Here is a 21,875-nt window from a genome sequence, read left to right as displayed (position 1 = left end):
TTTAGTCTCTGGCATAGACAAGGGATAAGAAGCCCCTCTGGGCGGTGTCGTACCTGGAAGTAATTCGATGGGGCAATCGTAGGGGCGATGAGGTGGAAGAATTTCGGACTTGACATTGTCAAAGACATACTTGAAGTCGGGGTATTCCTCCGGCAGCTGTACCCTTTCCTTCTCTTCAGATACGGTGACTGCACAAACGCTACTTGAACCCTCCTGGCAGTTCAGGATACAGTGAGGGCTCCACTGAATAGGTTCTTTGCTCAACCAGTCAATGCGCAACTGTAGCCAGGGTAAGCCTAAGATTATCGCAATAGAGGGAGTATGAATATTCTCCACATGATTATTTACAGACCTTAACTGAATGACCTGGGTTTCCAAGGAAATGAATGCAGGCTGAAGTGATCTACCATTAATGGCTTCTAAGGCGATGGGGTTCTTCTTGCACACTAAAGTAATCTTGTGGTGCTCTGCGAAGCTTTGATCAATAAAGTTACCCCCTGCACCAGAACCAAGAAAGGCCAAAGTGGAAACCGAGAATCCCTTACCAGACAAAGAGATGGGTACAAGGATCTTAGTGGGATTAGAAATGGTTATAGGGGAAAGAGAAATTGTTCCCAATGAGACTCCCCTGGGCCTCATGGGAACCTTGCGTTTCCCGTCTTGTTGGGGCAAGAGAAAGCGAAATGTCCATTACAGACACAGTCCAGCATCTACGCGGCGTTGCCTTTCAGGGCGCGAGAGCGAAGTAACTTCCAATTGCATAGGTTCAGAAGAGTCTGGGATAGGAAATTCAAACTGACCAACCCTGGAGGTTGGTGTGCGAAGAAGTCTTCTCTTGGTCCTTCTCTCCTAGAGACGGTGATCCACCTTGAAGCAGATCGCAATGAGATCCTCCAGGTCAGTGGGCCGGTCATGAGTAGCCAGTTCATCTTTTACAGTCTCAGACAATCCTTGCCAGAAGACAGCAGACAAAGATTCTCCATTCCAATCCGTTTCCGTGGCAATAGTCCTAAACTCGAGTGCGTAGCGAGCAACAGAGCGGTTACCCTGAAAAATAAAGAAGAGAGCTAAAGCTGCGGATACCTTTCGACCTGGTGTATCTGGCACCCTGCGGAACTCCTTAGTAAAAGCTCCAATGCTCTGGGTGAGGTCGGATCTTCGCTCCCAGATTGGGAAGGCCCAGGCAAGGGCATCATCAATGAGGAGAGAAATTATGTAAGCTACCTTGGAACGGGGAGAAGAAAAACGGGAAGGATTCATCTCAAACTGAATGAAGCATTGATTAAGGAAGCCCCGACACTCATGAGGATTTCCCCCATACTGAATGGGAGTGGGAAGTCGGTGTGGGGCCGGGGGAGGGGTGACAAGCGTGTAATAAAGGGGTCATCCCCATTAGGCACCCCCTTCCACCGTCTGGGAAGTGAGGGGTTAACCAGAAATGTACGTATAATACATATGTGCCCTTGCTTCATAACCAAAAGGTATGTCCCTTGGTTATCCTATTCCTACATTTAGAGGGAATTAATGTATTTTTATTCCCCTGCCTCATGGCAAACTGTTTTATTTGCTAGATGTGTATATTGGTACAATTATTGGAGTTTGTACCTTTGCAGTGTATGCAGCAACCACATACACTGGGATCCAGGTGGGAGGGTTAATGTTAATTTGGTGTTTACGGCCCTTTGTCCCTTTTCCCGCCTTTGCAGGCTCCATTTTGCAGTTTCTCCATAGGTCGCCATTGGGGCCCTATATAACCCTATGGAGATTCTGGCGATTTGGGCCTGATATCGTAGAAGACCTGCAGGTGGCGCCCGAGAGGAGGAGCGGCAGTTCCCCATTGTAAGTCAATGGAGCCATTCATTTCCATGGGGATTCCTCGAAGTCGACCTCCAGGAACGAGTTGGCAGCCATCCAAAGCGCAGACCACAAGAGTGGAAACATTGTCTTGAAGAAAGCTTTGATCACTCCCCGTTCAAGTTCAATTGGCGTGGGAAACTTAGGTTCTAGGGCACCCAGGAATAAAATTCTTTTTGCCCCTAGACCCTAGGAACTGCCTCACACGACCCCAAACGGGTCCGAGAGTTAATGACCCCGGTAAAGGGTCGCGCTCGTTATAAGGGTCGCACCACAGACTCTAATGGCGGAGGTAAAAGCCGCGAGTAAAAACGGCTAAGTCGGGATGAGCAGAAAACTAGAAACCCATAAGTCCGGTTCTGTTCAACCTAGAGGGCTGAGATTCGGCCACCATGTAGTCCTAGTTCCGGCAGGATTGCATGGCAAATACCGACCCTCTCAGGGCAACAGAACGGAGTCAGGGTAATTGTAAAGTTGGGGTTTCTGCCATTGACTTGCATGGCAGAAAAAAGCCTTGTGTTGCAAAAGTGCTTTTAAACTGTAATTGTGTAACTACAGTCCGGTGGGTCACAGCGAGCTGAATCTTGGCCACCATGGAGAGTCCCCTCCGGCATGAGGGTCTGGAAAGTTTCACCCTGCTCGGTCCAGCCAAACGGATTATTTTAATATAAATAGATATTAAGGAATGTGCTGTGTTTCACGGCAGGGGGAAAAGCCAGCGAAAGTTAATGGTTCTGCTTAATGTTAATGCTCAGGGGGGTGACCCATTGTCTACAACAGACCCCCTGATCAAAGGCTCAGCCACTCTGGCTGTATACATTAGGGCGGAGAAACGCAGGGCTTGAGTGGTCTCTAAGTGCTGTAATTCACACTTACAGACAAAGGATTTCCTGACCAGATCCAAGTCTGGTAGACTTTTAGGTGCCCTGACTTTTGTGTGGGGCTAAAGAAATGAGACCCCAAGGGCCAGAAGTATGCATGTGCCAACTAACTGGGGGCATGATCTAACAATGTTCCCACGTTAGCTGGCAAGGAGGGATTTGGTTCAGATAATTGTCATCCAATGTCTTGCACTCAATGCCAGGGTATAGGAATGAAATCCCATATAAACCAGTGTCAACCCTATACCCATAGTCTTCGTTTGAGTCTTCGATTTTACCAACTACTTGATGCCTGATTGCTGTGTGAATTGCTAATCCTGTACCTGATTGCTTCATTACCCAACCCTTAAGTAAGTGCTATATTTTGTCTGTTATTTGTATCATCTTGTTTGTTCACCTATCTAAGGAATAAACTATCCTTATTATATCTAAGTCGTGTTCAATTCAACTCAGATATTTTGTGTATATTATAACCTATCACTAGCTACCGTGACAGTCTCCCTCCCCCTCCGCCCAATATGTCTCACATCTCTCCATGTCTCTCTCTCCCCCTCCCCAATATGTCTCCCACCTCTCCATGTCTCTCTCCTCCTCCCCCCAATATGTCTCCCACCTCTCCATGTCTGCCCCCCTCCCAATATGTCTCCCACCTCTCCATGGCTCACTCTCCCCCTCCTCCAATATGTCTCCCACCTCTCCATGGCTCTCTCTCCCCGTCCCCCCAATATGTCTCCCACCTCGCCATGTCTATCTCTCCCCCTCGCCGCAATATGTCTCCCACCTCTCCATGTCTCTCTCCCCCTCTCCCTAATATGTCTCACACCTCTCCATGTCTCTCTCTCCACCTCCCCCTCCCCCAATATGACTCCCACCTCTCCACACACACACACTCACACACTTACCTCATCACCGGCATTCAGGAAGTCAAAGCCTGTTTCTGCATGAGCGGTACAGCACAGCGCCACCTAATGACTGCAGGAGAAATTGCAGCTACAGACTGCCTTTCTCTCTGCTTCTCTGCAAAATCGCCCTGCCGCTGCGCCCACCCTAAACAATCTTGCGCCCCCCCAGGGGGACGCGCCCCCCAGTTTGCGCACCTCTGTTCTCGTTGGTAGTCAAACTAGAATCTTTTCCAAATAGATGACAATATTACAATGTTTCCATGTTAAAGATGCAGACCAAGCAATATCCTACGTGTTTGTTTTTTTAAATAAATCAGCTCTGTACTATGAGAAAATACTTGCAGCAAAAAAAAAAACACAACCCTAAATGACATTTTTAATGTATTATAATGTAACAAACATTTTTTGTTTCTATAGCAACCATTTACAAAGTCATATCCCCTTCTTCTGAAACAGGCTCTGGCACAACCCCCTTTTTGAGCCTTGCCCTCTCCCTAGCAGCGCACCAATTGTATCTAGTGACTGCCTGATCCCATGATCTTATCCACAGAACTTTGCATCTTTGGCCCTCTTCTGTTGCACTGGCTGACATTTAGTGACCATCCTGAGCCGACTCTTCGCCGATCGATCAAAGGAGAATGTATCAATTGGCAACTTAGCTAATTTCTTATCATTTGTGTGGATTGTATTGATGCACATATTAAAGGGAATAAAATAAAAATAAAAAACGTCAACTTAGAATTCTGCTTTAAGGAAGTTGGGTATTCCATAAGAATAAAAGGCTAAACTGAGAATAAAGATGTGTATTTTGGTTGACTTTATCGTGTCTTATACAATGAAAGGCAGCATTCACACTGCATAGAAAGTTACAACGCAGTAACAAATACGCATAAACGTTGGCAGGTAAAATATGTAAAGATTGATGTCACAAACAGGCTATTTGACCCTATTTGTTTCTGCTGTGATATCACTTACACTTTTAGATCTATTAATTATCCAAAGCTCCATTGTACACTATAAAATTGGTTTTCACATTCACTGCAGACCTTTCCAACAGCAGAGGAGTCAAAAAAACAACAAACCTCGACGCACATTAACTCATTCTTACATTGCACATTTCTCGAACAATTGCCTTTTCTTTTTCGCTGAGGTCCTCTTCATAGCTGTCTGCTACCTGCCTGTCCAAATTCTCATGGACTTCAAACACCTAGACAGAAAAACAAAATGATTCAGTACAAGCAGCTGACACAGCAGTAAAACACACATTCAAGAATACACAACATAGCTCTTTTAATCCTTAGCCCTCATATTATTGGTGTGGGCCTGCAACTTTCATAATACCTTTATTATGTATTATTGCCCTACTAAACTACTGAAGTGACATTGTTTACACCAGCTTAAATACAGATGATTTATTTCCTTTCAGGGTATATAAAGATTGTGAGCTCTTTGAGGTAGGAATACAATGTGTAATACTTTTCTTGGAGGAGCAATAAAACTACTGGAATGCCTGAGATCTTGTTGCTGGTGATAATGTGTTCATAATCTTACTATTGTTATTTTTGCTAAATTATTATTCTAAGAAGCATGAATAATAATATTAATTAATAAGAATGATGTAAATATTGTGTTGACCATTTCCTGTGTGTGAAGGCCTCGCTTTCATACCTTCATTGCATGAACAACAGCCTCTGGTTTCTGGACCACAGCTATGTAACCAGCAGGAGGAGAAGATGAAAGTTCAGGAGTTATCCGAATTGAGCCCTGTCAAGAGGGATAGAAATGAAAGAAGGAGAGTTCAAACCACTGACATGGCATATGAATTATTGATGCAACTTGATAGTTACACCTCTAATCCTTACACATTTGAGTATTGCTGTTTCTGCATCATGGGAGAAAAAAAGTGTTATCAAAATGGCGCTCTATACCAAATATAAGTGCAATTCTTATATAAAAACGTGTTCAGTGAAATATAGAATATATCAATCAATAATATAAACAGATAATTCTGTGATGAAAAACCAAAAAGCAAAAAGCGAAAAATATAAAAACTCTGTAGAGTGCTGCTCAAACCCTTGCTGAGATTGCTCTCCCAATCCTATGAAATGTCAAAGTCCCAATCGTGGGGAGTGCAAACATGTGAATAGAAAATGAAAACACAAAATAGTGCAATGTGTCTCTCAACTCGTGTCTTCAGCTCTCTAGCGGGGTGAACGTGAGGGTATCGGACGGCGACTACTCTATCTCTTGTCAAATATATGCCTGTTATATTGTGACACCATGTGAGTGTGTTAAATTTTATTTTATCACCAGATACATTTTAATCAGTCTGCCCTATTTGGGCTTTTTATTTTTTACAAAGGTCACCACACATTCCAGACGCAATAGGATACCATATTGCCACTGATTCATGGATACGCGTAAAAGAACAACTAATATGTGAGTACACATTCTAAAGGCTACTGAAAGTCTGACCTGTCCCAATTGAGAGACATATTGCACATTTTGTATTTTCATTTTCTATTCCTGTGTATTCTGCATCATGCAAGATCTCTGTGTAATATAGCAGCATTGTAGTCAATGAGCTGGTTCACACATTTTGCTTGCATGTTGTAAGAGCTCATTATATTTATAACCTGATGTGGAAGTGTCACAGCAACCCTCGGTTTTCTGCTTTTTCTGGTAAGAATTCTCTTTATTTCATGTGAGCCCCAACAGTTTATACAGCTCAAACCCCTTATAACGCTGTGCTTGGGGTCCAAAAAATCAGATCACGTTATGAGTGGATCACGTTAGAAATAATGTACAATTCTATGCATTGTACAATAAAGTATTTAAATGTGCAACCAAGGTGTAATAAAGGCGCTACGCCCTATAAATACCGAGTGACTAAACGTGATAAAAAGTGCAAAAACAGACTCACAAGTGGAAAATAAATAAACAAACAATCAAATGTAATAACCCCCTGCTTCAACCCTCCGGTGGGGTTGTTTTCACTCTTCCCCAATTGGTAGAACTTGTATCACACGATCCAGGGGGAGCATGGGGGGAAAAAACATAGAAAACACTCTGAGTGTAGTGGTATAAACAGTGCTGGGAATAATCCTATCAATCTTGGCTCCTGTGTTATTCCTACTCACAGAAAAATAGAAGTTTTCAGGCAATCAATATGCAGGTGAAGGGATACCACTGGCCTCCGCTACTCAGCAGATGTACTTCAGCGAGACAGGGAGAAGAACACACATAGCACAGATCTGGCAACAATTTCCTTTTATCAATAAACTTATAAAATGCACACTCACAGTGTATCAGAATTAAAACAGCAATGCAGCTTTCGTCCAGGCCGCGTCACTTAGCTTTTATAAGCTGCAATGCTGTTTTAATTCTGATACACTGTGAGTGTGCATTTTATAAGTTTATTGATAAAAGGAAATTGTTGCCAGATCTGTGTGAATCCCTGTTTCCTAATGAATACAGTGCGCTACCAATGCTGTTCAACCTGTTGGCTCGCAGGGCCTAAGCCTTCGCCACGGAGAGCCTGGGGCAACACATATGCATACAAATAACCTTTTACAAAGTGCAGCGCCTCCACCTGCGATGGCTCCCAGCGGAGTGGAAGTTGTTCCTCACAGCAGGGGGGCGCAAACTTTTTTCCCTGCGCCCCCCTGCCGGCTGTCCCCTCACTCCCGCGCCCCCCCCCCAACCCCAACTTACCCTCGCACCGGCGTAATGACGTCACGTTGCCATAGCAACGTGACGTCACATGACCTCGCAGCGTCATTTTGACGCCGCGTTGCCATGGCGACGCCGGGAGGAAGCCGCCGGAGCCACGGGTAAGTATGGTTTACAGAGGCCCTGCAGCTCCCCCGGCACTTAATTTAAGTGCCTTCGGGAAGCGCGCGGGGCCTCTGTAAACCCCGCGCCCCCCGTCGGCAGTCTCGCGCCCCCCCTGGGGGTCGCGCCCCACAGATTGCGCACCGCTGCCTCACAGGACAATAATGTAATACCATGCACACAGCATATAAAACAACCAATGACTTTACTAATAGCAACCATAAATTTGCATGTCATAACAGGTGTCCCTCTGTATAGGAGACACTATAATACTGCGTCTCACAGGACGCGACCCCTTCACCATGTACCCACACCGTGTCCAGTACCCCACATCACAATCCCACCCCCCAAAGTGAGGTATGTGTGTGTGACTGCGCTGCCACTATGTTCTGATATTGTAGTTGGTGCACTTGTAGATGTTACCTGCCGAGCGCTCCAGCACTCGGGCCTGCCAACGAACTTCACAAAAGATCTGACGACAGCGACACTCCAGGAACCCTTCCGGGCGATCCCACCCAGTCAGCTACAGCTGGGCTTGCAAAGGCCTGAGCCCAAACCTCTGTATAGTACTGCGGCAGTCTCTGGGTTTAATAACTCTGCTACTGATACTAAGGGTGGTTTCCTATCTCATGGCCTGCCCTACATCAGCTTCACTACGGGGACTCAGGGACTAACTGGGCCGGGGATATGTGGCTTAGTGTAGGGGCCACTTGCCTCCCCACACGCAGAGCTCCTTCTCCTTCCTCCTCGGGCTCGGCACTGCCAGCGTGCTCCCCTGCGCAACCTCCCGCGAAACCGCCCGCCCTATTGGCTCCCTGGCGTCACATGGTCTCGCCAAGGGTCCTGGGAATCGTAGTCCCTTGTGCTGCACCCTATCGGATTGCCTCCTGTTTCGCGGGCTCTCGCAGGGCCTTGCTGCGAATGCGCGACCTTAGCTCCCTCACCACCTCCACGGGGACACCGCGCATGCGCAAATATCCAACATGGCGGCACCCTATTGCTCGAGTCACTGCAGAGCCTCCGATACACCGGAGCGCTCCCTACACTCGCTGCAACCTCCCTATTCTCCCAGTAATTGGAGATAGGGTGAGCCTGAGGGACCTGGCTACATGTGCTATGTGTGTTCTTCTCCCTGTCTCGCTGAGGTACATCCCCTGAGTAGCAGAGGCCAGTGGTATCCCTTCACCTGCATATTGATCTCTATTGCCTGAAAACTTCTATTTTTCTGTGAGTAGGAATAACACAGGAGCCAAGATTGATAGTATTATTCCCAGCACTGTTTATACCACTACACAGAGTGTTTTCTATGTTTTTTTCCCCCATGCTCCCCTTGGATCGTGTGATACAATAAAGTATTTAAGACACCAATAATCGTGTTGTAAAGTATTCATAAATACGATGCACAAGCGTGGGAAAAAAACGTAGTTGCTGGACTGCTGATTACCAGTACAGAAAAATCTTTATTGTCAACACATAGAAATATCAAGGAGAAAAACTCCCTGTTACGCGTTTCGCGTGACGTACGCGCTTTATCCAAGAGTAAATAACATACAAACACTCATCCCTAAATACCCATTATGCCTTCGGTCCACAGCCAATAGAAATCAAGTGTATCAAAAGACGCCCCACACCTGAGGAATCCGTAACCTTCTTCACCTGTAATCATAGGTGGGGGCGGTCTTCTACGGAAACGGGAGGTCATGGGTGTCATGGGAGAGGGGGTTTGGCCTGATATTAAAGGGGTTACACCCCATTTTGCCACCCCCTGCTCTCACCTGGGAGGCAAGGGGTTAACTGGAATGATGTCCAGTACTGTAGTTATGCCCCTGCTTCAGCACCAACTGTGTATCCCCCTGTAAATATGTATTGTTCCCATTCCAGTGTCTGCAGCAACCCCATACACTGGCCACTTGCAGCCACTTGCAGCACTTATCCCCTGAGATCAGACTCCAAAAGACTGTTCATGGAGACTGTTCATGGTCCCAAGGCTCAACAAAGTATCCGGACGTTCCTCCTTCTCCTACCGTGCACCCCAAAACTGGAACAACCTACCAGAGACTCTCACATCCACCACCAGTTTAAGTTCTTTCAAATCTAAGGCTGTCTCACATTTTAATCTGGTCTGTAACTGTTTCATACGCCCATAATATATATTTTCTTTAACTGTGCACGCAATGTCTTGTATATAATGTATACCCTGCTCATTATGTAACTGTATTTGTAAACATGTATTATTTGTCTTAACTCTGTACCCAGGACATACTTGAAAATGAGAGGTAACTCTCAATGTATTACTTACTGGTAAAATATTTTATAAATAAATATATGCGAGAGGGAAAGGGTTAATGTTAATTCTGTGTTTATGGCCCTTTGTCCCTTTTCCTGCCTTTGCAGGCTCCATTTTGCAGTCTCTCCATAGGTCGCCATTATTGCCCATGTAACCCTATGGAGATTCCGGCGATTTTGGCCTGATATCGTAGAAGACCTGCAGGTGGCGCTCGAGAGGAGGAGCAGCAGTTCCCCATTGAAAGTGAATGGAGTAATGCAGTTCAATGGGGATTCCTTGACGCCGACCTCCGGAGACGAGCTGGGAGCCAGCCAGACCGCAAAACCATAAGAGCGGAATCATTGTCACAAAAGAGCTTTGGGAACTAGGGCCTCGGTCAAGTTCACGGTCAATTGGCGTGGGAACTTCTGTTCTAGGGCACCTAGAAATAAAATTCCTTTTGCCCCTAGATGTTAGGTACCCCCTCACTTGACCCCAACAGGGTCCGACAAGTAATGGCGGCGAGAAAGGGTCGCGCCGGCCAGCAGGGTCTTACCATTGACCGTAATGGCGGAGAAAGCCGCGTGGCTTTCAAACACTAAGTGTGAAACAGGGTAAACTGGAAACCCATAACTCTGGTTCCGTGGGGACCAGAGGGTTGGGATTTGGCAAGGATGTAGGCACTGCTCCGGCATGACTACATTGCAATTTCCAGCCCTCTCCCCTCAACCGGACGGAGTAGGGTTAACTGTTTAAAAGTGTGTGTTTCCCATTGACTTCAATGGTAGCGGAGGTCCCATTGAATCCTATGGCCGTGCCGGCCCTATTGATTCTAATGGAAGAAAGCCGCGTGGCTTTGAAACGGCTAAGTCCAAATGTGTATAAAGTGTAAACCTATATCTCCGGTTCTGTGAGTGCCAGAGGGCTAGGATTTTGGTGGCATGTAGTCACTACTTCGGCATGACTGCATGGCCATTTCCAACCCTCTCCGATCAACCCGACGGAGTACAGTATGGGTAAATGTGAAAATCGTGATTTCCCCATTGACTTCAATGGCGGAGTTGCTCCATTGAAAGCCTATAGCGGCGGAGCCCATTGATTTCAATGGAAGAGTGAAATGCAGAGATTTCTTTTAGCTTATAGCGGAGAATCCTGCATTAAAGTTAATAGGGGATTTTAACTTGTTTTTTGTATCTCTGGTTCTGGGGGTCGTGGAAGGCTGATATTTGGCCACTATGGCAAGGGTCCTCCGGCATGAGGACCTGGCAAATTTCAGCCAGCTCAGACACACAGAACGAATTATTTTAATATGTGTAGATATTAAAGAATATACTGTTTTCCAAGGCTGGTATAAAAGCCCGGGAAAGTTATTGGCTCTGCTTTATGTTAATGTTCAGGAGGGCGACCCTTTTTCTACAACAGCCCCCCTGATCAAAGACTTGACCACTCTGATTGTGTACTATAGGGCGGAGAACGCAGAGCCTGAGTGGTCTGTAAGTGCCATAATTCACACTTACAGACAAAAGGCTTTCCTGACCAGATACAAGGCTGGTAGACCTTTAGGCACCCAATGTTAGGGTATGGGTCTGAAACTCCATATAAACGAGTGTAAGCCCTATACCCAGTGTCTTTCGTGATGTCTTCATTTGTATCCTGTATTGCTGAATGAATTGCCAATCCTGTACCTGATTGCTTCATTGTCCAACCCCTAAGTAAGTGCTATTTCTTGTCTGTTATTTGTATCATCTTGTGTGTTCAGCTTCTTTAAGGAATAAGAAAAAACAAAAGAAAAAACAATACAGACCGGTGCCTTAGAGTCCAAATAGTGGGATAAATAAAAGTCCAATGGATGGCTCAAGATATTCAATAGATGACAATCAAGTCCAGTGGACAGCAGGTTCCTCAGCAGCAAACAATGAATGATATGCAGGGGAGACAAAAGAACAAGATCATAGTGTACCAAAATATGGTTAGAACATGTAACACGTAGACAAACAGGCACATACAACAATAAACATGTAGGCTGACTAATATCAATTAATTTTAATGAACACAATAAAATTCAGCAACTGATGGCGAGCAGATTCAGGATCCGGTTGTGCAAAATCGGAATCCTACTTACAGCCTGTCCTCAGGATATGCGCAGATATAGGGATTAAAGATGATCCGGCAGTGGGTGATGCTGGATGCGTGCCTGTATATGATTCCCCGCAGGTGACTCCTCAGCAAGTGTAGGCAGACTTGCCTTCCGCTCCACGAGGCGCCCTCCGCTCGCGGCCGGAACTGCGTCACAGCCCGGATATACGTCACAGGGGGCGGGACACCGCTCCGAATCTCCCAACCTCGCCGGGTCTCGCTGTCAATGTTGATCCAAAAATGCTGCTATTCCAGGGACTGCTATAGCGATCTGCTCTTCTGTCAGTAATAGCTGATGAATGATACTCAAAGGCCCAATGCGCACGAAACGCGTTGGGCCTTTGAATATCATTCATCAGCTATTACTGACAGAAGAGCAGATCGCTATAGCACTCAATACCAAATAATGGGTTACTGGCGATCTAAAAGACAGGATATTCAAACATCATAAACCACATAAACATATATATGAAGATGACAAAAAAAATAATAATAATATACATATATGTATATAGTTACATAGTTACATAGTTACATAGTAGATCAACAAAGAAAAATACAAAGTGCGCTACTATAATAAACCTCTATTGTAAGGGTGAAACAGTTATCACAAATAGAATTATACACCTCTGTGATATATATATAAAATAGCAACAACCTCTGTTGGTGAAGGGGGCATCTGCAGCTGCTAGTATTGGAGTGGCTCAGCACCCCTATAAATTAGTGAGACACAAGAAAAAGCAGCACACAACGCATAGTGAAGTAAATTCAATAAAAGTATTATATTAAAAAGGTAATATATCTGCGTACATCATAATAGAACAAACAGGCATATCATATACTAAGACATGTGTTACCAGACACCACATGCCAAAAGCAGCAGGATCAGTCTCACACACGGCACCCTCAGGTGGTATTCGGCTGGAACCTCGAAGTGTTTCCTCTGCAGTTAGGTAGCTGCTCTCAGACTGTCATCAAGGAACTTCCGTCTGATGTTAGAAACTTTCCATCTGGTGACGGGCTTGTAGGGTAGATGGCTTCAGTGTGGAGAAGGTAAATGTCCACAGTCACACTTGCAACCCAGTTGCTCTGCGCAATTTACGGCACGCTGCCAAGCAATGACAGTCAGCTGATGCAGCGCTGCTCGATACCAATTGAGACCCGCTGAGCCTCGGGGAGTGAATCATTTGCCTAGAAGTACACTTGCAAAGTGGGGGTCAATCGTATATAGATAATCCTACGCGTTTCATAGCACATGGCTACTGTATCCCTGAAGAAGTCCCTTTGGGGATGAAACGCGTCAGAGGATTCTCCTTGTGTTTTTAGTATTTTGGATGACATGCCGTAATAAAGTTTTTGTGACGCACTTGCCTCCAGCCTGATCGATTTTGCTGTGCTCACTCCCACAACCTTTCCTTATCCTATATCTATACTTACTTATTGATCCAGAGGAAGGCAAACAAAAAACCCCAGAGTCATATCATCCAATGATACCTCATAAGGGGAAAAATAAATTCCTTCCTGACTCCAAGAATTGGCAATCGGATTAATCCCTGGATCAACATCCTTCCCATGTTAACTTATTTGGTATATCCCTGTATACCTTTCCTTAAAGATGTCCAACCTTTTTTTGAACAAATCTATTGTATCTGCCATCACAGTCTCCATGGGTAATGAATTCCACATTTTAACTGCCCTTACTGTAAAGAACCCTTTCCTTTGTTGCTGGTGAGATCTCCTTTCCTCCAACCTTAAGGGATGGCCCGAGTCCTTTGTACTGCCCGTGGGATGAATAGTTCTTTTGAAAGCTCCTTGTATTGTCCCTGAATATATTTGTATATAGTTATCATATTCCCTCTTTGACGTCCCTTTTGTAATGTAAATAAATCTAATTTAGCTAGCCTCTCCTCATAAGTTAGATTGTCCATCCCCTTTATTAATTTGGTGGCTCTTCTTTGCACTCTCTCTAGTTCCATAATGTCTTTTCTTAGGATTTGTGCCCAAAATTGTACTCCATATTCAAGGTGTGGTCTTACTAATGCTTTGTAAAGGGACATAATTATGTTTACTTCCCTTCCATCCATTGCCCGTTTAATGCAAGATAAGATCTTGTTTGCCTTTGCAGCTACTGCATCACTTTGGGCAGTATTGCTAAGCCTGCTGTCTACAAGCACTCCTAAATCCTTCTCCATCAAGGATTCCCCCAATCTATCCTCATTTAATTTGTAAGTCGCCTTTTTATTCTTGCATCCCAAATGCATAACCTTACATTTATCTGTATTAAACCTCATCTGCCAATTACCTGCCCAAGTTTCCAGTCTCCCCAAGTCCTTCTGAAGAGAAATTACATCCTGCTCTGATTCTACTACCTTACACAATATAGAATCATGAGCAAAGATGGAGATTTTGCTCTCGATCCCAACCTCAAGGTCATTAAGTTAAAGCTGCAGTTCAGGCAATATCCTGCATGTTTTTTTTTTTTTAATAAATCAGTTCTGTAGTAAGAAAAAATACTTATAGCATTTTCTGTTTAAAAAAACATTTTTGAAATACCAATTTTCTTGTATTCTATTTTTAAAAGCATGCTTGTTGCTATAGCAACCATTTACACTCCCCATATTTAAAGATGTCGCCAAACTTTTCCGATCAATACACGGAGAACGAATTGACCGGCAGCTATGCAGTTCTTTAGGTAAGTAGAGATTGCCCACATGAAACAATTGAAGTAAAAAAAAAGCCTGAACTGCAGCTTTAAAAAGCAGGGTTCCCAGTATAGATCCCTGAGATACTCCACTCACGACTTTAGCCCAACCTGAAAAAGTTCCATTTATGGCAACCCTCTGTTGTCTGTCCTTCAACCAGTTTTCAATCCAGGTGCATATATTATTACTGAGACCAATTTTCTTTATTTTGTACACCAACCTCGTGTGAACCCGTATCAAAAGCCTTTGCAAAATCTAAGTAGACCACATCAACTGCATTACCCTTGTCTAAATTCCTACTTACCTCCTCAAAGAAACAAATAAGGTTAGTTTGGCATGATCTATCCTTCATAAATCCATGCTGACTATTACTAATCATGTTGTTTTCAATAAGGTATTCCTGGATATTATCCCGTATTAAACCTTCAAGTAGTTTCCCCACTATTGAAGTCAGGCTTGCTGGTCTGCAATTCCCCGGTTGTGATCTAGCTCCCTTTGTAAATATAGGCACCACATCTGCTTTACGCCAATCTTCTGGTACTGAGCCTGTGGAAATTGAGTCCTTGAATATTAAATATAATGGTTTGGCTATTACTGAGCTTAACTCCTTGAGAACTCTTGGATGTATGCTATCGGGGCAGGTGCCTTATTTACTTAAATTTTTCAAGCCACTTATGAACTTCTTTCTCTGTTAACCAATTGTTCATTAATTTGGCGGTTGTGGCTTCCTCCTACGGCACTACTATTGAACTTGATTCTTCCCTGGTAAACACAGAGGCAAAGAATTTGTTTAATACCTCTGCTTTTTCCTTATCTCCAATAATCTGCCTACCCATCTCACACTGAAAGGGTCCTATATTTTCTTTTCTAATTTTTTTGTTATTAAGGTACTTAAAGAACTTTTTAGGGTTGACCTTACATTCTATTGCAATCCTTTTTTCATTATCCATTTTTGCTCATTTGATTGCCCTTTTGCAATTTTTGTTACATTCCTTATCATTCTGATACGATGTCTTCGTATATATACAGTTGTGTGAAAAAGAAAGTACACCCTCTTTGAATTCTATGGTTTTACATATCAGGACATAATAACAATCATCTGTTCCTTAGCAGGTCTTAAAATTAGGTAAATACAATCGATGATGTGCTGTGCGTCTGGAGAGGGACTTCTGAAGAACTAGAGGCCTTTCAGACCCATCTTAATACAAATGATTACAACATTAAATTTACTTTCAATATCAGTTCACAATCCATCAACTTCCTAGACCTGACTCTATATATAGTAGATAATGAAATACAGACAAAAACATACTATAAGGAGGTAAGCGCCAATTCCTACGTCCTGGCGTCTAGTCACCATCATCCTCAGTGGATAAAAAACATCCCCAAGGGACAGGCGTTAAGAGTTAGACGAAATTGTTCACAAAAAGAAGTGTACAATCAACAGATCAAAGAATTGGGCTATAAATTTAAGGACAGGAAGTACAAGGAGAAACTTGTCAATAATGCTATTGAACAAGCTAATAACACAGATAGACAGTCTCTTGTTCACCCTGTTAAGAAAACAGATGCTGGTACCAATCAGATATTTTTGCCTTTTATCACGCAGTACAACGGTATGTCCAAGGACATTGTCAAGGTGTTAACAAAACACTGGGGCATCTTGCAGAGAGATCCGATCCTACAAACTGTACTGCCTGATAAACCGCAAGTGGTCTATAAAAAAGCTCAAAATTTAAAATCAGTACTGGCCCCCAGTTGCCCTAAGAAAAAACAAGGACCAGGAGATACTATGTGGCTTAAAGAGCTTAAAGGATTTTTTCCCTGTACTAAATGCATTGGGTGCAGTTATGGTATAAAATGTAATGAATTCAGATCAAATGTTACCGGGAAAAAATTTGAAATCCGCACATTCATTAACTGTAATACCAACTATTGTGTCTACCTCCTAGAATGCCCCTGTAAATTACAGTACGTGGGACGTACAGGGAGACCGTTAAAACGAAGATTTGCCGAACATGTTTATAATATTAAGAAAGGGCTGGAGACACATAGTGTGTCCAAACATTTCAGAACACACCATAACATGTCCCCTGAGGGGTTAACATGTATCGGCATAGACTGCCCTAGGGTAGGTGTAAGAGGGGGTGATAGACTGCAGAAGGTATCCCAACAGGAATCTTTCTGGATCTATACTCTGCGCACGCTCCAACCCAAAGGGTTAAATATTGATTTTGATTTAGCTTCCTTTTTATAATCTTTCGACTTGTAAACATTTTTTCCTCTCATCCAGTTCATTTTATAGTTTTTATGTTTCAAGTCCATCATCTTAGTTTAAGTGCTATTTCATTTCATATATATGTATAGTGCTTTATTCATATGCTTCCTTAAACCCCGCTGGTATCAATTACCAGTAAATAGGAATGATTATTGCCATCCATTAGCCATATGAGATCCCTTTCATATAAGGGGTTAATCTGACGGCTATAAAAGTGACATGGGATTGATGAGGCTCCACAATCCCCTGACGAAGTGACGTTCCCCGTCACGAAACGCGTAGGGAGGAGCCTAAGGAGCAGTGTCCCAGTCATCCCAGCCGCGAGTCTTACTGAAGACAGTGACGTCACACTAGAGCGCCGGATACATGCGAGGTACACGCGGTACCGGAGCGAACTACCAGTGACTGAGGCGGCTGTGTGTGTGTGCTGGGCCGAGCACTTTTTTATTGTATTTTATCTCACCTTCTTCTGTGAGTATTTTATCGTGGATTTGGGCAAGTGCCAATAAAGATATATTGTGCTGCGCAATCCTCTGTCCTTCTTTTTGTTCCCCAAACGGAGTAAGAGGTACAGGATTCCTGAAGACAAGGGCTGCAGAAAGATCCCTTCTATACCCACGGAGGCCAGGAACACCACGAGGGGTTCGTGCGACATCAAGAGGCTTCCAGGGCAAGAAGGTTTAAAGAACAGATTCTCTCCCCTGTATGTGATCTAGCTACTTCTAGTAAGTAGGCAATTCAGATATATATCATCATTTGGAAATATTACTGTTTGTCTCAATATACTGCGCAATGTTTGTTCTCTGCTTGATATCTTTATATGCAGGATCAAGTACAACATATGAGAAGAACCATTTGTTTTGATGAACTGTGAACTGAGTTTGTGCCAAACTGGACATTTCAGGTTGTAACCATTGAACTACCATTTCATCACTTGGCACAATTTTGGGACTTTATACACATTTTTATTCCATTTTTTCACATTTTCTAGCGCCGGGTTATGTCATCTATTTTTGTGTTTATTTAACTCCTTGAGAACTCTTGGATGTATGCTATCGGGGCAGGTGCCTTATTTACTTAAATTTTTCAAGCCACTTATGAACTTCTTTCTCTGTTAACCAATTGTTCATTAATTTGGCGGTTGTGGCTTCCTCCTACGGCACTACTATTGAACTTGATTCTTCCCTGGTAAACACAGAGGCAAAGAATTTGTTTAATACCTCTGCTTTTTCCTTATCTCCAATAATCTGCCTACCCATCTCACACTGAAAGGGTCCTATATTTTCTTTTCTAATTTTTTTGTTATTAAGGTACTTAAAGAACTTTTTAGGGTTGACCTTACATTCTATTGCAATCCTTTTTTCATTATCCATTTTTGCTCATTTGATTGCCCTTTTGCAATTTTTGTTACATTCCTTATCATTCTGATACGATGTCTTCGTATATATACAGTTGTGTGAAAAAGAAAGTACACCCTCTTTGAATTCTATGGTTTTACATATCAGGACATAATAACAATCATCTGTTCCTTAGCAGGTCTTAAAATTAGGTAAATACAACTTCAGATGAACAACAACACATGACATATTACACCGTGTCATGATTTATTTAACAAAAATAAAGCCAAAATGGAGAAGCTATGTGTGAAAAACTAAGTACACCCTTACTGCTTCCATAGGAATTAAGATGCTAAGTAGAAGACAGGTGCTGCTAATCAAATGCCCTTGATTAATTAATCATCAGCAAGTGTGACCACCTCTATAAAAGCTGAAGTTTTAGCAGTTTTCTGGTCTGGAGCATTCAGGTGTGTGTTAACACAATGCCAGGGAGAAAAGACATCAGAAATGATCTTAGAGAAGCAATTGTTGCTGCCCATCAATCTGGGAAGTGTTATAAGGCCATTTCCAAACAATTTAAAGTCCATCATTCTACAGTGAGAATTGCTCACACACAATAAATAAAAATGAAAGCAGCTTCATTACGTTATCGGCCATGCAATGCCCGCTAAGGCAATGAATTGGTTAAGGCACAGTACTGTAGCAGATTACATTACAATATGTACTGTACTACCCACCCACTAATACACAACCCACACACCCCCTGTGTCCCCCCCATAAAACCATGATTTATTATTTTACTTACATGGGAGTCCCCGGTGGTCCCGGCGGGTGTCCGCAGGCCCCACAGTGCACCAGTACCCCAGGGTCTAGAGGCCTCCGGGTGGTCCCCACCAGGCGCCGTGGGCCTCCAGGTGGTCCCCGCGGGTCACCGTGGGCCCCCAAATTAGGTCCACGGGTGGGCCTGCAGGTCCCCGGGTTAGCCCAACAGGTGTCTGATGCCATCGGGTGGTCCCCATGGGGGTCAGGGGGCCCTCGAGACTTAGTGACATCATGTTAAAGGCAAATGATGCACAGCCATTCTGATTGGCTGGCATCATTCCCTGTAAGTGACGTCATTAAAAAAAATGTTTAAGTCGGCACATGGTAACAGCCAATCAGATGGCTGTTAAACCAGTTCCCGCCCAAATATGATGTCACAAGCCCTATTTAAGCCCGTGACGCCTCATTTGAGCCCAAGAAGCTGTGTAGTAATGAATTGCTTTGAGTGGTTACTGGTTTAATTAATTAATAGCTGTTGTATTAATGAATTGCTTTGATTCGTTATTGGTTTAATTAATTCTTAGCTGTTGTATTAATGAATTGCTTTGATTGGTTACTGGTTTAATTAATTCATAGCTGTTGTATTAAAGAATTGCTTTGGTGTTTTGGAATGTTTAATTATTGTGTGTTTTGTGCACTAATGTGTTGAGATTAGGTGCCCATTGTGTGCTATGGTGGCTTATCATGCCCATATTACCATATTATTACAGTATATGGGTATGATGTACCACTATACTACTCAATGGGTACAGGGTGGGTAGCGGGCCAGGGTGGGTTAACCCCTTAATTACTGTAGCGGTTATTAACCGCTACGGTGATTAAGGTATTAGGGGGTCTTCTGAGCTGAACAAAGTTGATTTCAGCCTCGGGGACCCCCTACTTCCCGAGATACAGGCTCCGGCATGTGGTGCCGGTATCCCCCCTGATTTGTTTAGATCCCACGGTCACGTGACCCACATGATTTTAACATAGGGATACCGGCACCCCATAACGGGGCCTGTAACTCGGGAAGTAAGCTGTCACCGGACCTGAAATCAATGCGGTTCAGCTCCGGAGACCCCCTGCTACATTAGTGTAATATTAGAATTTTAATAAAACTCCCGCAATCGCCTGTGAGAGGCGCGCAGTTAGAGTGACTGATTCAACCTCTAACTGCGCATCTATTACAGAAAAGCAGACTACGGTAGCATTCACACAGCACGGACCCCTGCGGTGTTACTCCGGTGCATCTCGTTAGTCTGCCACTGAACATCTCGGGTCCATCTCGGGGCCACCATGCGGGATGACGCAAATGTACCCAGGTACATTTTATAATAAAGGCCGCTACAGCTGTACACATAAAACTACCTACCCCCCCCCCCCCCCTTTGCCCAGCTTAGTGTCATGCAATGCTTTACTAACAGCTACGGTAATTAAGAGGTTAACCCAGTGGCGGATTTAACACTAGGCCCGGAATGCCCAGGCCTAGGACAGCAACATTTGGGAGCGGCATTCATTGGTGCTGCCGCTCGTGCGCAATCTGCGCTTGCCCCCCACTCTTGCACATGCGTGATCGGCACTTGCCGGGCACCTATGCGCACGAGGGGGCAGCAAGTACCGATCGCAAATTCGCGGCCAGCAAGTGCCGATCACACTTGCATTGCCAGCAAGATGACTTCACATGGCATTGTGTTGCCATGGCAACGTGACGGGAGGAAGGCGGCACCAGGTAAGTGCCTACGGGTGACATATTTGTAAATCCGCCACTGGGTTATCCCCCCCACCCTCACCCCGCCGGGAGGCTTAATCACCCTCCCCAGGGTGACTATCCCCCACAACAAACATACCCATGCAATCCCAAACATTGCCATGCAATGCTTTACTAACTGCTAAGGTAATGAACGGGGTAATGAATGTGGCTAATATGGGTTTGGGACATTAAAGGAGCAATCCACTGCTTTTTTTTGTTTACTTTTGCGATATCGGGCAAAGATGTGTTATTTCTCTTTATTTAATTTTGGGGGGTGCTAGGTGCAATGGATTATTTTTTCCTGATATATGTTTTTTGTGCTATTGGGCAGGGATTATTTCTTATTGTTTTTGTTTGTGTTTTTATTGGCCATCGGGTTGGGATTGTTTGCTATTGTTTATTTTCTGATTGGGTATTGGCGCCTTAAATGGATGAATGTATGGGTGCCCATTAGGATGCGGAGGACAGCCTTCATCCTGGCAGGGTGTTCATTGATTGACAATCTGGTTATCCATCTCCCAGTGGATTTAATGGCTTAAAGCTGCAGTTCAGTATTTTTTTTTTTTTTTTTTTTTACATTTATTTTTTTACTTTAATAGTTTTATGTGTGCAATCTCTAATTACCTAAAGAACAGTATAGCTGCAGCTCAATTCGTTTTCCATGTATTGATAGGTCGAAATTTGGTGACATATTAAAAGCTGGCATTTGTTTATAATCTGCTTGACTGGCAGTGGAAGCTCATGAATATTAATGAGCACTGCTGCATTGACAAGTGCTAGAGGGAGGGCAGGGCTGACAAAGGGGTGTGCCAGAGCTTGTGACAGGACAAGAAGGGGCAGTGCCTTAGCAAATGGCTGTTAAAATAGAATACAAGAAAATTGGTCTTTCAAAGTTGTTTTTTTAAAAACAGAAAATGCTAAAAGTATTTTTTCTTACTACAGAACTGATTTATTAAAAAAAACAAACATGCAGGATATTGACGGAACTGCAGCTTTAATTTGTATAGTTATTATTTGTTGTAATGTATTTTTTAATTTAATGTATTTTGTTATCCTTTTCAATGGGGAAAAAGTCCTTTTGGCAACATTTGGCACTAAGGTGTCATGTATTTTTTTTAATGTATTAACATCTTT

General features: G+C 43.7%; 1 protein-coding gene across 1 annotated transcript in view; it reads right to left on the bottom strand.

Moving 5' to 3' along the window:
- Nucleotides 1–21,875, bottom strand: part of CCDC85C (coiled-coil domain containing 85C) — a 170,398-nt gene that overhangs the window by 14,610 nt on the left and 133,913 nt on the right. The window contains exons 3-4 of the mRNA XM_075614393.1: nucleotides 5,306–5,401; nucleotides 4,746–4,844 (exon numbers count right to left, since the gene is read on the bottom strand). Coding sequence (XP_075470508.1) covers nucleotides 4,746–4,844; nucleotides 5,306–5,401 — 195 coding nt within the window. The remainder of the gene's footprint in view (nucleotides 1–4,745; nucleotides 4,845–5,305; nucleotides 5,402–21,875) is intronic.

This window comes from Ascaphus truei, chromosome 9, assembly GCF_040206685.1.
Source record: "Ascaphus truei isolate aAscTru1 chromosome 9, aAscTru1.hap1, whole genome shotgun sequence".
Classification (NCBI taxonomy): domain Eukaryota; kingdom Metazoa; phylum Chordata; class Amphibia; order Anura; family Ascaphidae; genus Ascaphus; species Ascaphus truei.
This window is presented reverse-complemented; position numbering and strand designations above follow the sequence as displayed.